At 43.4% G+C, this 16,921-nt stretch overlaps 1 protein-coding gene across 2 annotated transcripts in view; it reads right to left on the bottom strand.

Moving 5' to 3' along the window:
* The window catches only part of PRTFDC1 (phosphoribosyl transferase domain containing 1), a 49,635-nt gene that overhangs the window by 11,593 nt on the left and 21,121 nt on the right, over positions 1–16,921 (bottom strand). For both annotated transcript variants that reach the window (XM_083705137.1, XM_083705136.1), the window contains exon 4: positions 9,817–9,882. In XM_083705137.1, coding sequence (XP_083561263.1) covers positions 9,817–9,882 — 66 coding nt within the window. The remainder of the gene's footprint in view (positions 1–9,816; positions 9,883–16,921) is intronic.

Below are 16,921 nucleotides of genomic sequence, written 5' to 3'. Positions count from 1 at the left end.
TGCAGCTGGTGATAATTCTTCTGCCATGTTGATAAACTAGAACTCTATTTCGGTAGTCCTCTAATAAATTGAATAACATGGCGCGTCCATGCTGTAAAGTTACACAATCTTAACTTGCCTGCCTTAACAAGTTTTACAGCAGATCGCTGCTGTTGACTTTGGTGAAAGAATTGTATCCAAAGTCCTCTTCTCAACTCCACCCTGATGCCAGGCTTAGGCACCACTTGTTGAAACTCTTTGGGCTCCAAATGCCAGAAATCCTTGAAAAAGGAGGCTGGAAGGTCCTGCTCTTGGCCAAACTTACAAGCAGTTCCTTGCTGGAGCACAGGAAGATGGTCGGATTTAGACATAACAACAAACCATGGTTTGTTACGGCAAGAACAAGAAGTGCAAGGTAAAGCCTCTGGCTGCAACTTGTAACATGAAAGACTGCCTTCTTCCATACAAGCCTTCTTGGATGTTGAGAAGCAAAAGCTTGTGGGGAGCAGGCAGTTGTACCGCTGGTTCTCCAGAAAGTGGATCCCTGATGCTTACCAGGAGGAAGAGAAGGGCGAGGCACCAGAGAGGTCAGGGCAGTGCAAATCGAATTATTCTGCAGAGGCCCTTTTCTCTGTCCCAACAACTTCTGATGCATGTTTGGTGGGAAGTCGAGAAAGGGCCTTCTTAGTAGCTGCAAACCAACCCTTGAGGAGACCAGGCTTTGTAATCATGAAGAGTGAACACCAACCATCTCTGTGTTAATCATTATGTGGTATTAATTGTGCCAGCCTCTGACTCTCACAAATCTGGTTTTGCATTTACCTAGGGGGTGTTACTCTAATACTGCTTCATGAACAGCAAATCTGCTTGTGCTAGATTTGTGCCTGTTAAATGTAACTGGTTGCAACTCCCCCCCCCCAAAAAAAAGCATTCAAAATTTGCACAATAGACAGAAATCTCTTTTCTATTGTGGCATCTCTACCCTCGGAAAAGATGCACCCATTGGATTTTAATCTACCATTAAACTGTTAAATGTACAGGGTGCTGGTGGGCAAAGAGTGGCAGTCCCACCTATATCTGAGAAGGCTATGTCATTGAGGCTATAAGATATATCCAAGAAGGCTGTGATGTTGAGGCTATGGGCTAGCAAAATGAGAACATTTCCCTTTCTGTAAGGACACTGAAGGAGCAGAACTGACTTATTCATAATACAATATCAAGGAAATGGAACTGGAGTTGTTGTAGTTCCCGACATCCAAACTGAGGCCAGGGATCAGGCAGTTCAGCCATAACCATTTAATGGAGGATATACTTTCAATAAGATTAATATATATATGTTTATAAAGTAATCAAGAGTGGTACGTGGCACCATGGAAAAATATACTGGCTTTGCTCCAGCCGAAGTTAGTTGCACTTTTCCAAATGAAATCTATCTGCAAACTTCAGTAGGACCCAAGTGTGACTAACATAAGTCAGGATTGATCATAACATGTACAAAGGTAAACATGTACAACTATAGGCTCTCAAAGCCAATTTTATATACATAAATTAATCTGTGATGTGACAGCAGTATGTTTTGGGGAAATGGTTGTGGAGGTTATCAATATAATATTTAAGCTGCAACGTACACCTAAATCTTCATTATATTGACTTTAATAACACTGAAAGCATATCACCAATAAGGTTTTGTGCAGCAGCACCTTATCAGTGAACATCAGCAAAATAGTCTGAAACTGAACACAGATAAAAGGACAGTGAATAGCTGGATAACGTTTAAGATTTGATAGCTTTTGTGTAATCAGCCGTGTACCAAAAACCAGGCTCAAAATAAAGCTTTGGAACTATGAGTCTGGTAATGAGCAATATAACCAGCTTACTGAATACAACCAAAATTGTTTTTGCCAAATGGATTTCATTTACAATTGCGTGGGGTGTCTTTACTGTTTCTTGTCTTGCCCCTGCATTTTATTTTTGCTGCTCATGTTTAAGCCATGCATTTTGTTTAATCATTCCGGAGCCGTTCAGATAATTCCATGTTCATTTTTACAAAAATCTGTGCACCATGTTGTGTTGGGAGGTGGCCGGGTTTTTTTTAATCACAGAATCAAGACACCAGGTGCAAGCCATGCCACCTCCTCACTCACAGCTCATCCTAGCACCGCAGTTCTACTAATAAACGAAAATGAGTCAGCAGATGAATCAACAGAGTGGGATGATACAGTCAAACACACACCAAAACTCACATCAGATATGGCTAGTTATATAAATCAGAAGAATTCACCTGATCGTATCTTCATAAATTGCTGTTCTGAAAAGGTTTTAGTGGGGTAGGGAGTTCCTAATAGTAGGTGGAGCACTGGAACAAAGAGCTACTCTGCATCACCTGAAGGTCCTACAGATGTGGCTGGACCCCAATTCCTGCCATCCTTGACAATTGGCCATGCTGGCTGGGCTGCTGGGAGTTGCAGTCCAATAACATCTGGAGGGTTCTCTACCTCATCCTACCCTTAGGGTGAATGGGGCAATTGCTTCAGGTGGCAGATTCCGAGAGCTGCCCTGACCTTTCCCCGCAAGCTAGCAGGTGCAGTGGTGGATCTGTCCCGTCACCAATATTGGCTTCCCTGTACGTGTGGATGGTCACCTTGCCCTTGGCCTCGGGTGGCAGAATGTCTTGGGCTTCACCTGAGAGGCAACTGAATATCTTTTGGGACCGGGATATCTGAAGGCCTGACTTCAACTCCCATACAATTCTACCCTTTTTCTGAGATCATCTTCAGAGGCCCTCTTTTGTATCCCAGCACCCCCCTGAAATACACTTCATTGGGACCAGTGACAGGTCCTTTTCTGTGGCCGCTCCTTGGCTGCTGACCCCTCTCCCCAAGTAGGTGTGATTTGCTCTCTCCTTAAATGGCATCCAGAAGCTAGTAAAAGCTTCCTTTTGGTTTGTAAGGTACCGTATTTTTTGCCCTATAGGGCACATCGGCCCATAGGACGCACCTCGTTTTTTGGGGGGGAAATGAATAAAAAAAATATATCCCCCCCCCAGCCGCAGGGCTGGGGCAGGGGAAGCCTGAGCTTCCCCCAACCCCAGCCCCCAAAACAGGCTGCTGTCCACAAGCCTTGCAAGCCTGGCGGCAACTCCCGCAGGGCTCGCAAGGCCTGCGGACACCTGCGCAAAGCACGGGGCGCCCTCCGGAGTGCGCCCCATGCTTCGGGCTGCAGGCTGATATCTGCAGCCTAGGGAGCCCTGCGGGAACTCCCGCCGGGCTTGCAAGGCTTGCGGATAGCTTCCTGAAGCCTGGAGAGCGAGAGGGGTTGGTGCGCACCGACCCGTCTCGCTCTCCAAGCTTCAGCGAAAGCCTGCATTCGCCCCATAGGACACACACACATTTCCCCTTCATTTTTGGAGGGGGAAAAGTGCGTCCTATAGGGCGAAAAATACGGTATATTAGTTTTTATGTGCATCTGCTTTTTTTCTTTTTAAACAATCTTTGCTGCTGCTAGTGTTTTGTTTTTTTACTGTTGTCTTAGCGTTTTGATGTTTTCAGCTTGCTAATTTATGGTGTGAGCTTTGAGCTGCCTTGAACGAGCACAGATGGGGGATAACGGTTTCAAATAAATATAAAAGAATGGGAGATTTGCTGCACAGTACTATACACCCATTTGCCTGGGGCAAGCCCTATAGGACTCTATGGCAGTTACGTCAGAGTAGACATGGCTAAAGTTGCACTGTGAGGCTGCAATCCTGCACACGCATATCAAAGAGTAATCTCCGTTGAATACAGGTGACTTCTAAGTAAACAAAGGAACATTGGAAGATGCCTTATACAGAGTCAGGCCATTGGGTCCATGCAGATCAGTACTGCCTGCATCGATTGACAGCGGCTCTCAATAATTTCACACTGGGTACTCTCACAGTTCTACCCGGCGATGCCAAGGTTGAACCTGAGGCCTTGGCCATGCTCGGCTGCTAAGCCACAGCCCTTCACACAAAGAACAGCACTCACGTATTCTGTATGTTCTACAACTGTGAGCTAAGGGTTCTGTTAGCGCTGCTTTAATGGTGTGTAGTAAATATCTGGTTAAGGGTCCCCCCCCCTCATGCCACTCTCTTAGGTATGCCAGAGTTCAATTTGCAAGAAACCCCTCCCCCACCATCCCTATATTTATCTCCTAATTCAAGAACATATGTCTATGCAGCCTAGACTGGTAAGAAGGATTAAAAAAGTGATAGAGAAAAGAAATCTGAATCAGAACATTCAGCTCCATTGTGACAGCTCCAATAAGATCAGTAACCTTCATGCTGCTAATGATGAACAGAAGGCAGATGCTCCATGATGAAAGATGATACACGTGGGTCCTGCTGGCTATACCTCAAATTGATTCTCCCTTTTCCCAGTAGCATCCCTTTTTTTCTTTTTCTTTTTTGGTTCTGCTTCAGAAGGTGTTGAGTCATCTCATTTGCTGCAGAAAATGTAACAATGCTAATTATATCTGCTGAAGGTAGGCAGGTAGTTGTCAGCTGCATGACAAGAAGAGAGCCAGGCAAGGTGGGCTTTCGAGCGGTGGAAGGAATTCCGTCAGGAAACAGATTCCCTGCAATCAGAGCAGCCAGATGAAGCTGCCCACTTTCTCTCTCCTGGGCAATTGAACAGGGAAGCGAGGTTTATTTATTTTTTTACAGACCCTTCCTAAAATCTGACATGCCTAATGGTGTCCTTCTCGTGCTCTTTGTTTGGGCACAGACTGGGCTCTTTTCTCCCCAAATAAGAACCATGTTTGCAGGCACTATTGTCATGGACTGGTTGGACACAGAGGAATGGTAGGAGGAACCAGCTGGGCAACCACCAAGGGAAGCAGGCTCAGATCCCGGGGAGGAGTGGTGGGAGAACAATGAGTGGTCAGAGGGAGAAGAGTGGGAAGAGGAGGTGTCAGAAGATGAGGAGGGAACAGGGCTCAGTGAGCTGGCAGAGTCTGCGGCAGAGAGCAGTCCAGAATCAGCATCAGAAGCTGAAGCAGGAGGGTGGGAGGAGAGAGGCCAAGAGGCAGGGATGAGTCAGGTTGGTGAAGAGTCAGGGGTGTCTCCCTCTCCTACTGCAACAAGCTCCCCTCCATGCTTGTCTCCCAGAATAAGAAGAGGCATGAAAAGGGCAGAGGAGAGGTTGGTGACATGGAGACGCAGTCTCTGGTTGCTTGGAAAAAAGCAATAGATTGCTGGTGAGGAGCAGCACTTAGGCAGCTGCAGGGAGGGGAAGACCTTCAGTCTCAGCAACTGCTTCATGCGAGCAAGACCTACCAGAGATGAGTTGCTGGGCTCATTAGGCCTGACACTCCTGTTTCTGCTAATGAAGAGTTAACTCCAGCTTGCACAGTGTGATTTACTGCTGGCTCACTCCAGACAACTAAAATGTATAGGTGGTTTTCGTAGTTTAAAGGTTCACACTCCCTAATTGGCATTCTCAAAAGGAGTCTGAATCCCTGGGTTCATATCAAATATTGGGAAAGCAGATAACTGGCTATCTGGCCAGGAACTGGCTGGGAGGAACTAGGATCCAGGATAGCTTGAGTCATTGACTAACCTTTATAAATGATGGCTGCAGATCTGGTACAGGAGGCCAGGAGCTCAAGCTAAAAGCTTTGCAAATTGCAGTTCTAAGGCAGGGGTGGGGAACCTGTGGTCTTCCAGATGTTGTTGGGTTCCAAATCTAATCCCTAACCAATCCCTGGCTAGGGTTGTGAAACTATTTCTTGAGTTGTCCAACTATTTCTAGAGGGCCAGAAATTGCTGGAGGGCCAAAAAATCCCTGTGGCTGCCCTAAGGTTCACAGGCCAGCAGTCATGGATGATGGGAGTTGTAGTTTAGCAACATCTGGAAGGCCACAGCTTTCCCACCGCCACTCTTGCTGAGACTATTTCTTGCTGAGACTTTAGTAATGCTAAATCTACATGTCAAGTAGTTTTATGCACATAAAAAGTGTGTTTTCTATGACTGTGCTCTACACAGGACATGTTTTTCCTTCATCAAATATAGTCACAAAGGGGCTGGGAGGCTGACTCAGCAAATAACACCTTCAGGGACAAATAACAGCGTTGGGGAGACAATTTAATGCAAGTAAATGGCATGGGAGGAAATAACTAAAGCAGATCCCAGGGGATGCTTTTGTTAAAAAATGTGCACTCTCCTAAGTGTGGTAGCTGAAACACACTACTAACCTAACTGTAGTTTGACTCCCAGCTTGGGCAGGCAGTTACAGGTGAGGGGAACCTGTGGCCTTTTGGATGTTGTCGGACTCCAACTTCAATCAACGCCACCCAGCATGGTCAGTGGTCAGTGACCATGGGAACTGCAGTCCATCTCTCTCTTTCGTATTTATATATCCACTGTTTTCGAGGGCATTTGGCTGGCACACTAGGAATGCCACAGGGGGTCTCTTTCTCCACACTCTGGCAGTATACTTTTGAAGTCTTGTTGACACCGAAGCTTTCTTGCTAACTGCTGACAACAAAACCCAGCAGGGTTCTTTTTTTTGTAGCAAGTAGATCTTCAAAATTAACCTTTCAGGCACAAAACACCATACAGGTAGTTAATATTTAGCTCCATGCAGCTTTTGATTCCTTAATATATCTCAAAAGTTGGCTTAAAGCCTCTTTTTAGAAAATGGGGGGAAAGGGAAAGGTTTTCTGAAAAAGGATATAAAGCTTTATCTAATCCTGTCAGCTGGCATTATTCAAGTCATCTGTAAGCAAGGATGAAAATAAACACATCGAGTTTATGAACCGCGTTCTGTTTGTGGCAGATTTTCAAAGGTTGCTCAATGTTGAACAACGAGGATATTTATAATAAACCTGGTACATTTACATAATCTTTGTAAGGAACACACGTAATGTCCTTAGTAAGACTGGTAGGCAGATGTGATGGGGGGACTGGTGAGAACCTGCTAATTCATCCTTGCAAGAAATTGCAACCTATGCTCTGTTCGCCAGCACTGCTAATGAAAATAGGAAGCAGGTTTATAAAATGGGGGGGGGGGTTCACCTGTGGCCCTCCAAATGTCAATCCTTGACTACTGGCTACACTGGCTGAGGATGATGGGAATCCATCAACATCTGGAGACCACAGGTTAGCCACCCCTGGGCCAAATGGAGAGAATTGCTGTGGGTGTAGATTGCATAACAAGCTACAGCTGCTGAAAATCCCTCTTTTAGATCCAGGAAGGCTTGCCTCTTTTAACACTCAACACTGCAAACCTAAACACTGGTTCTGGTACTAACATACTAATCATGTAACAACTGACATAATACTGATGCGCAATAATTCTCACAAACCATTTCTTATACCACCCGGCAACATATAAAAGAAAATCAGTTTGAGTTGCATTTTGCTATTTTAGACAGTACTGGTGACAATGGATGGTAGATAGCTTTTGTTAAATAAATCATGAAGTTATCACGCAGTTCCTTCAATAAGAGAAAAAGACACTGAGATTTTGGTAATAGGACAATTTATTAAAATGTAATTGATTAATCTGTTAAAAGTCAGGTGATTAATTAACTAAAAGTCTTTAATCAGTTACCAGTCCTACTATTAACACAAGAGTAATTTCACTTGCAGTGTAAATTAATTTTAGTGGTTTCCTGCCCAAATTCATCCTGAGGCTTGCCGTTTTGATCACTTTCCCACACAGACCATCTGCCTAATGAAATAAAGTCATCCTTCCTCCTCAAGTGATTCAGCGTATAACTAGGCCTGGATTAAAAGAGTATTAAAAGAGTCTTGTCCTTGAACAAAAATATTTTATTTTCCCTTTTTTTAAATATCAGTATGTGCATGCAGAATGGGGGGAAATGAAAATAAATTGCTTATCAGCCTTCCAGCACATAAAAAGATTCAAATCATTGACAAATCCCATGATTTACCATTGTCAAAACCAAGGTGCTATTAAAATATTCAGTGCCAAAACAAGACAATTGCATTCAATTTGCCTCCGCCTTTGAAAACAGAAGCTGTGGGAGAGCAGGAGCAGGATATTGATGATGATGTATTTTTTTTTGGGGGGGGGGTGTTTAACCCTTCCCTTCTATGCTGTAGTCTCCTAAAAATGACCCATCCTATGTTGCCATTTGTGCTGGGTGAAAAGCTGCAATTGATGGTAGATTTACTCATGAGGAGAATAGCATGACTGCAGGATGGTTGGAAAGGGTTAACCTCCTTTCCTGCAGTCTGAATACCACTCTGTGGCTATTATAGCTAATAGAATGTGGGGGGGCTCCAGGCATATTAAATGCAATCATGCATTCCACATATTGTCCTTTTTTTTTTTGGCACTCTGTAAAACAGGATTACAGTGGTGCCCCGCAAGACGAATGCCTCGCAAGACGGAAAACCCACTAGACGAAAGGGTTTTCTGTTTTGGAGGTGCTTCACAAAACGAATTTCCTATGGGCTTGCTTCGCAAGACGAAAATGTCTTGCGAGTTCCTGCGGTTTTTTTTCTCCTCCCCCCCCTTTTTCTAAGCCACTAAGCCGCTTATCTGCTTATCCGCTAAGCCGATAAGCCGCTAAAAGCCGCTAAAAGCCGCTAATAGCGCTAAGCCGTCAATGGGATGCTTCGCAAGACGAAAAAACCGCTAGACGAAGAGACTTGCGGAACGGATTCTTTTCGTCTTGCGAGGCACCACTGTATATCTAGGCAAAACAATATTTCTAGCTGCCCCTTTGCTAGAAGCAGCTATTTTGCCAGTTTGAGAAAAGCAAAGAAAGAAAGAAAAATGGCTGCTGTTTAAATTAAATTGAGTGGACATAAGTACAGTACTTGAAAGAACTGGCTGAAATGGCCTTTATGCAGACTGACTGCATGCGTTGAATCAAACATTTACTTTTCAAAAGCAGCTTCTCAGTTATCTAGTGACAGTTTATGACAATGTTCATGCTGGCTTATGTTGAAGCAAGGCACATAATTATTTAACACGTGCAGGAAGGTCTGTTGGGGTGGCAGGGAAGAATGCTCCAACTTACCTGGGTGTGAGCACTACAGAATGCAATGGCACTTAGACATGCACCGGACTGAGCTGTGAACACTGTGTGGCAGGTGAGGAACCTGTAGTCCTCCAGATTTTGTTGGACTTCAACTCCCATCATCACCAACCTGCAAAGCCTGCTGTCAGGAATCATGGGAGGTGCAGTCCAACAGTATCTGGAGGGCCACAGACTAGCCAACCCTGGGTTAGCACTTCAGTTTTGCTTCTGCAGAATCCTGGCTTGCTGTCATATACAAACCGGAGATTGTGCTTGATCACAAACCCCATAACCCATGGCTTGGAACTGGCTTGTGTAGAAGCTCATGAGAGCTTGTGGTAAGCTGTTATCTCTGGTTAGTATGCAATGACGAGCCAAGATTCTCTGAAAGCAAAACTAAACACTACCAAATTTTTCCACCTGGCTGTGCAAGTCCACTTCAGGCATGTAGTGCAAATGACAATTTACTATTATGTGAAGACAATGTCTTTTCCTCCAGGATGCGGGGCTAGAATCCTTTTCGGGATATTTATCAGTAGCTCACATGTTCATTGTCAATAATATCCAGTTACTAAAGAGTATGTATTTAGCTCTGATAGTAGTTGTGGACCCAGCTGCGATTCTGCACCCTTGGTCATGCTGAAACCAAGGTGAATGTTTCTCTTTGCCCTGACTTTCTCGGAGAAGGTAATTATTAGCATCTTGCTTCTTTTGCTTCTCTCTAGGTTTTATTATTGCCCTAATCATGCTATCTTTGAATCTCGGTATTAGTCCGATCCGGGTGTCATAATGGCCTCGTTTTATTTAAAAAATCTTACAAACCTTTCCAGCCAGCTTTGAGAAGTCATCTCCCCCTATGATCTGTGTATCTTGCATAGACTGGTCATTCTGAAAAATAAAAGTAGATCATATTTTACTTGCACTCTTAACTTTGACAAATATCTTCAACCCTTATGTGTTGACTGTGAGCTAGTACCCAAAAAGGGCCCACAGACCAATCTCAGTGAAACCTATTTCTATAGAACTGATTCATTTATTGTCTGTTATTATATATCACTCAGGGCAACTAACAACTATCCTTAAAGGTAAAGGGACCCCTGACCACTGGGTCCAATCGCAGCTGACTCTGTGGTTGCGGGGCTCATCTCGCTTTATTGGCCGAGGGAGCTAGCGTACAGCTTCCGGGTCATGTGGCCAGCATGACTAAGCTGCTTCTGGTGAACCAGAGCAGCGCACGGAAACGCCGTTTACCTTCCTGCCGGAGCGGTACATATTTATCTACTTGCACTTTGATGTGCTTTCAAACTGCTAGGTTGGCAGGAGCAAGGACCGAGCAACGGGAGCTCACCCCGTCGCAGGGATTCAAACCACGACCTTCTGATTGGCAAGTCCTAGGCTCTGTGAATTAACCCACAGCGCCACCTGCATCCCAACAACTATCCTTAAGACCAGATAAATATACAAAACCATGAAATAGAAATAAAGGTTACAATAAATCCATACCAGCAATATACTCTCAGTAGCAGTGTGCAATTAATCACCAAATGCCTGGCTATATATATATATATACACGGGAAGACACCCGAGGACACCAAAACCTGCATTCCTGTACCCGTGAAAATCTACGAAAGCAAATATATATATATATATATATATATATATATATATATATATATATATTTAAAGGAGGCACCTAAATACTATGACTGTAGTGGATGGTCTAATCTCAGGGAAACTTTTTTTTTTTGGGGGGGGGGGAGTTTTCAGGTTCCTATTGGACTATTGATTACTGTATTATGTAAACTACCCTAGAAGTTTTATTGAACAGAGGTCTATAACTGAAATTAATAAGAGTGAGGAAAACAGAACACCCTACAGCTGCAGAAAAAGATGTCTTTTCTCTAACATTTCCAAACTAGGAAAAGTGTGTGTGTGTGTGTGTGTCCAGGTAAAACCACCAATAAGACATCTGTTTTGGAAACAAGAGTCTTCTAGACCTACAGAGTAATTAATAGTTGTAATAAACAAACAAGCAAAGGGTCTTTTGTTTACTTTAAAAAAATAAAATGATAAAATCCCTTTCAAAGACTTTGAAGTATACTTCCTTTGCATTTTAACACTCTTGGCTGCGGCAAGAATTCAGGTGCTGGCAAAGAACTGCAAAAGTGAATCCAAGAGTCTTTCAAAGCACAGGATTATATTATCCAATAAGAGAAGTTAAGGATTGTATAGCTGTGAACTGGCAGCTACTGGGGAAACTGCTATGTAATTCTTGTGACCATATTTGCAATTCCTGCCAAAGCAGAAGAATATTTCGCCACAATGGAAGGAACAGATGTGCAAATGAAATCAAAGCAAATGCCTGTGTATTGCATTAGCTGCCTTTCATAAGTGACATTATATGAGTAGCTTTAATATGTTGATGCATATCATCCTTAAGTCCATCAGCGCTGCTTGATACTCTTTTCTTGTGTGATTTCCATGGGTGAAATCCAATGTTGCTGTTCTGCTTGTCTTATAATCCAGTGGAGGTGTATGAATAAAAGAAAGAGGTAATTTTCTGCAATTCCCTCTCTCCCCTGAAGCCCCCACCCTACCTTCCATGTTCTCCCCTGAAGCCCCCAACCCTCTGGAGCAGATTTTCATAGAGCTGAGAGGGCTGCAGCAAGAATTGGGGGTGGGGGTGGGGGTGGGGGTGGGGAATGTCTCCCTTTCTCACATGTTAGTGGGCACCTCTACTGGATCAAAAGTAGCAACACTGAATTCCACTCTCTATATTAATATTTCCCCCCCTCTTTTCAGTGGTGACCCGCTAGTTAAAGAATTCCCTCCTCAGTGAACTGAACCACGCCTCTTCTATGCAAAGCTTTAAGCATACCTTAAAGTGTTCCAAATTGGTTTTTCCTTAAATGTTTTAAATTTGAAACTGCTAATTTCATTTACAGTTGTCTTATGCTATGTTTTTGAACTATTTCTGCTTGTGCTTTAACTCAGATTCAAAAAATTTTTTGCCGAGCCTCCCACATTTTTATTGTTACTGATGCAACAAATACAAACAAAATTTATTAAATATATAAACAAAAATAAAACAATCTCAGTAGAAACTAAAAAGCCCTTGGACAGATTACACGGATACAATAAAGTTAGTCATCTTAACATCAGTGATAGTTAAATGAACCGCATTTTCATCTTCCAGGCACTGTATGGATGTTGTTTGGTGATTTCAAATGCATTTTATATTGCGTTATGTAAACTGCCTTGGAGGGCTAAAAATACAATAAATAAAAAGTTTAGTAGCCTAAAATTGGGATTTTATTCCATCATATTTAAAGGTCAACTTGGACTCACAACTGTCTTCTAATGGTATCAGCGAAGGAGATTCAATTTACTGCCTCCCTGATGTTCCTGGACTCTAGCTCCCATCAGCATGAACAATAGCCCAACATTGATTGGGAGAGCACCGCGCTGGCTTCCCTCTGAGCTAGATGGTTCATTCCCATGCTTTTTCAGAACTTTAAAGACGATATTGAAAAAAAGCAGTTCTTATCACCAATTTTGTATTCCAGTTAAATTCAACATATTGCTATGAATCTTTATGTACTGCTTTCAAGCCACTTCACAGTATTTTGCTCCACAATTCATCACAGCTCCCTGTGACAAATTGAAGAAATTGCCATCAGGAAACATCTGTTAAATCTGTTCTGAAAACTTTATAGAGGGCAGACATCTAACAATGGCTGGCCTATGAAGATGAGTGGAACCCAGGTGATGGAGAGGTGGGAAAGGCATCAAGAGCACCTTAATCTTTATCTGAGCAAACCTTCATCTATGCTCTCTGACGTTGCCAGAACTCAGGAATATCTGAAGGCGCCGTGGATGACTTCAGGCTTCCCTCTGAAGACGGTGGATGCATTTGCACCATCAAATCCTGGCTTATAAACTGTGATACACACAACCTACATGCTCCCTTTGCACAAGCAAGTATACGAACCAGGAAGCTTAAGCTACTTCAGCTTCCCGTTATGTGTGAACTGGCAACTAGGGTAAATAGCTTCCCAAGAAGCCAGGATCTGGAAGCCATATTTTATCTGTTAACCTTGGTTTCCTGATTCAGACATCATAGGAAGATATGGTTACCCGTAGCTTCGTGGCTTACAAAAACAAAGTGGCTGTGAAGCTCATGCATGTCTTGGCTTACTCAGCTGACATTTCATCATGCAAATGTAGCCACCACAGCAAGCTGGCTGGGAAAATGTAGTGAGCTTGAATCCAAGTTTCCAGCAGCAAGTCTCCTGTGCCTTATCATCTATATCATCAACACTCTGGTTCATCAGCAAATTAAACTCCGTGGCTCAGTTATATCCTCTAGATTTCAATACCCGCATGGATACTGTCCACTGACCCTTCAAACCAATCAAGACGCTACAAGACTTAATAAAACAGCAATATCCCAAGTCATGTGCTCAGTTGGTCCTTGGCAGATGCTGCTAAGTAGACTTGCTCCATCCCTCTCATTTTCCATGCCTTCGTGCTCTACAGCCTGATTCATCATAGACCACACCCTCTGCCTCTGAACCTTAAGCCTGCCTGCCTGGGATCCCCAACTGCACCGTGTCTGTGAACTTAGCTGAAGCCTCACAGTCGTACTTTGGAAGTCGAACGCCTTGCTAGTAGAATATTTTGGCTCCCGAACATCGCAAACCCAGAAGTGACTGTTCCAGGTTGTGAATTATTTTTGGAAGCAGAACATCCGGTGGGGATTCCATGGCTTCCGATTGGTTGCAGAAGCTTCCTACAGCCAATCAGAAGCCACCTGTTGGTTTCCGAAGGTTTTGGAAGTCGAACGGACTTCCGGAATGGATTCTGTTCGACTTCTAAGTTATGACTGTAGTCTGCAGGAATGCATCCATGGCAGAGACCTTTGGCAGGGATAAATGCACTGCCTCTCCAGCTGCAATCATGAGAAACATCGCCAGAAGCTGGATCGCAGCCTTATCCCCTTATCCTGTACTTTATAAACGTCCCAGATAAATGGAATTTCGAAGAACAAACCCAAAAAGCACTGTTTAAAGCTTTCTGTATATGCTCCTTTAAGTGCCGTAGAGAGAAAATCCCAGCATAATACGTTTCTTGAGCCACCTTCTCAAAGCTTCCATAACAGCAGCGACTTTTAGGTTGCCAATTCTTCCAGTATTAGATCATGTCTTTTGAACTGGGTGGGTTAGTCTATTATTACAGTCTTCCTTTTCTTTTCTGGAGGCCAGAGGGATCTTGAATCCATCTGAAGCTACATGTGCAATGAATTGGGTGGTCTCAGGAAAGAGAGGAGTCCCACAAACAGGGCTGCCGATGTGAAAGTTGCACAAAGCAGCACACATCTGCCGGCTTGCAGTAGCTGAGCAGAAAATGGAATCTTTTAAAAACTGTTCTGGCAGAACAAAGGCTAACTTAATAATGGCACAAATGCGGCTGCAATAAATTTCCAGCACTCCGCCTCGTTAAAACTATGGACGGGCCCTTTACTACATCCCTAGTTGCCTATCATCCGAGCTGTTATACTCACCCCCTTCCTCCCTCAGAAGAAACCTGTTGATATGGTGCTCCTAGAAAGTGCAAAAAAAGTGTGTTGTTTTTTTTTTTTTAAAAAGTACCGGTACATCAGGTTTGGGATGTGTCAACAATATAGATTTTTATAGACCAGGTTTTATTCATCTTCACTGCATCACAATCAGTCCAAAGCACAGAAGCTGTCAGATACTCTTAGACAAGGCCTAAATTAGAAGGCGGCCATCTCCTTCTCTCCTTGTGAACCTTGTATTCAGCACTGCCTTCTTGCATCCATGCCTTCTTGCCTTCAGAGTTGTGGCTGAATGGGACATGGGGCAGGGCCTTATCAGCTGCTGCACCCATGTCATGGAACTCTCTCCCTAAAGAGATTTGATTGCCCCCCTCCCTTTAAAAGGCAAGCTGAAAAGCCTTTTAACATTTTCACCATTAAAAATTGGTTTGGGCTAAGTTACTGTTGTTGTGATCCTATTTTGCTCTTGTCTTTAATTATATTTTTTAAACCTAGGGTTGTTGTTTTTTGGTTTTCGATTGTATTAAAAGCTTGTTTGCACAGTCCAAAGGATAACAGTGTCCACTCCACATAAAGTTGTACCTTGGACCCTGAACGCCTTGGTACTTGGATGTTTTGGCTCCCAAACGCCACAAACCTGGGAAGTGACTGTTCCAGTTTGCGAACATTCTTTGGAAACCGAACATCAGACAGTGCTTCTGTGGCTTCCGATTGGCTGCAAGAGCTTCATGCAGCCAATTAGAAGCTGTGCTTTGGTTTCCAAACATTTTGGAAGTCAAACGGACTTCTGGAACGGATTCCGTTTGACTTCCAAGGTACGACTGTATTCTGCTGGAGAGCACGTGTTAAGGTTAGTTTGCTTAAAAGCATGGGCCGAATGAATTTCTCCAGCGCCACTAGTTGTGATTCACATATTCGCCTCCAGTCAATGCTGGAAGAATGACAACAATGTGCCCAGACTTTTGGTTGCTCCTTGCAGAAAAGTCTTAAGTGTCCCTAAGCGTGTACACACCTTCCTTTATTTTTAGCACGTTGGGAAGCATTTACAGCAAATTCCGGATGAAACATTTCATGAAAATGGAATTTGTATACTCATCAGTCTTCAAACAGGAAATCCCTTTCCCTTGAACCGGACCCCAAGAAAAGATCTGGCGTAATGGACAATGTGCCATGATTAATAGGTGTTTGTAAAGGATGCAGCCCTTTTTTCCCTGGAATTTTTTTGTTGGACGACTGAGAACACAACAATGAAAGTGCAGCTCCCAGAATGCCCTGGTGGCATCCTAATTTTAACAGAACTCCAGAGCTGTTTTGTCTGAGCTGTGACATTTTGATGGCCTTATCTGTTCTTCAACACTTGAAATAAATAAAGGAATCAAGCAGCAGGGTGCATTTCAATTTGGTTTGTGCTGCTGATTTCATGATAGCCTCCAAAGTTATCAATAGCTAAGTGATTTGATTTTTTTAATTGTTCTGGTTAAGCACAGAAGATTGTCTAAGGGGGGGGAACTGCAAGTGTGGGTCTTTAAACTGAATGTTTCAAAGTGCATAATGCACTCAATGCATGGAGGGGAAATACAGCAAGAAGTTTCTTTTCAGTAAACGCCCCCCTCCGCTAAAGATGTGAAGCTTCTCCTTTTTATTGGCAAGTGTTACAAACAACTGTCATAAGGGCTAGTTTATCAAATGGGGGTGGACCCCAGAGCAGGGAGAGCACAAATAACTATGCACACTTGGTTCTGCTCAGCCTTGAAATAGCTAAATTATAGGTTAGGGTGACCCTGTTTTTGTATCCTGTCCTTTATATCTGATTTTTATTTTTGCGGTGTAAGTCACAGCAAAAAAAATGTGATTCATTAAATCTAACAGTAGTAGTAGTAACAACAACAACAATAACAGTACTGCTGGTGCCAGTCTACTCTATTGGCTAATACTGCACTCTTATCAAAATGCTCATGCCAGTGGCAATCCAACTTACTGCCCATCTATGCATAGATGGGAAAAGTGTTAATAGCAGATTTGCAGAACGAAGACCTGGCTGATCTTGTGTGGCTTTTCAATCGCAAGCAGAAATTATTTCCATCCTTGATTCTGGGTGACTACAGCTGAATGGCGCTTGCAGATGGCCGGCCGTAACGCTGCACAAGGCGATTGGGCCAGTGCAACCGCAACAAAGTGAGATGTTTTCTAATGATGAGTTCTTTCAGAGCACAGAAACAATGTGATATATTGTGTTTCTCCACTCTGCTGTAGATTAACCTTCCACCCAATGGCGTCACTGCGTGAGCAGTTTCAGCCGGGGTGGGGAAGGAGACAGAAGAAAGACAGTTTTTTAATGCTGTTCAACCA

The sequence above is a fragment of the Podarcis gaigeae genome (assembly GCF_964106915.1).
Source record: "Podarcis gaigeae genome assembly, chromosome: 12".
In the NCBI taxonomy this organism is placed as follows: Eukaryota; Metazoa; Chordata; class Lepidosauria; order Squamata; family Lacertidae; genus Podarcis; species Podarcis gaigeae.
The sequence above is the reverse complement of the archived record's forward strand: the minus strand, read 5'-3'. Positions and strand labels throughout refer to the sequence as shown.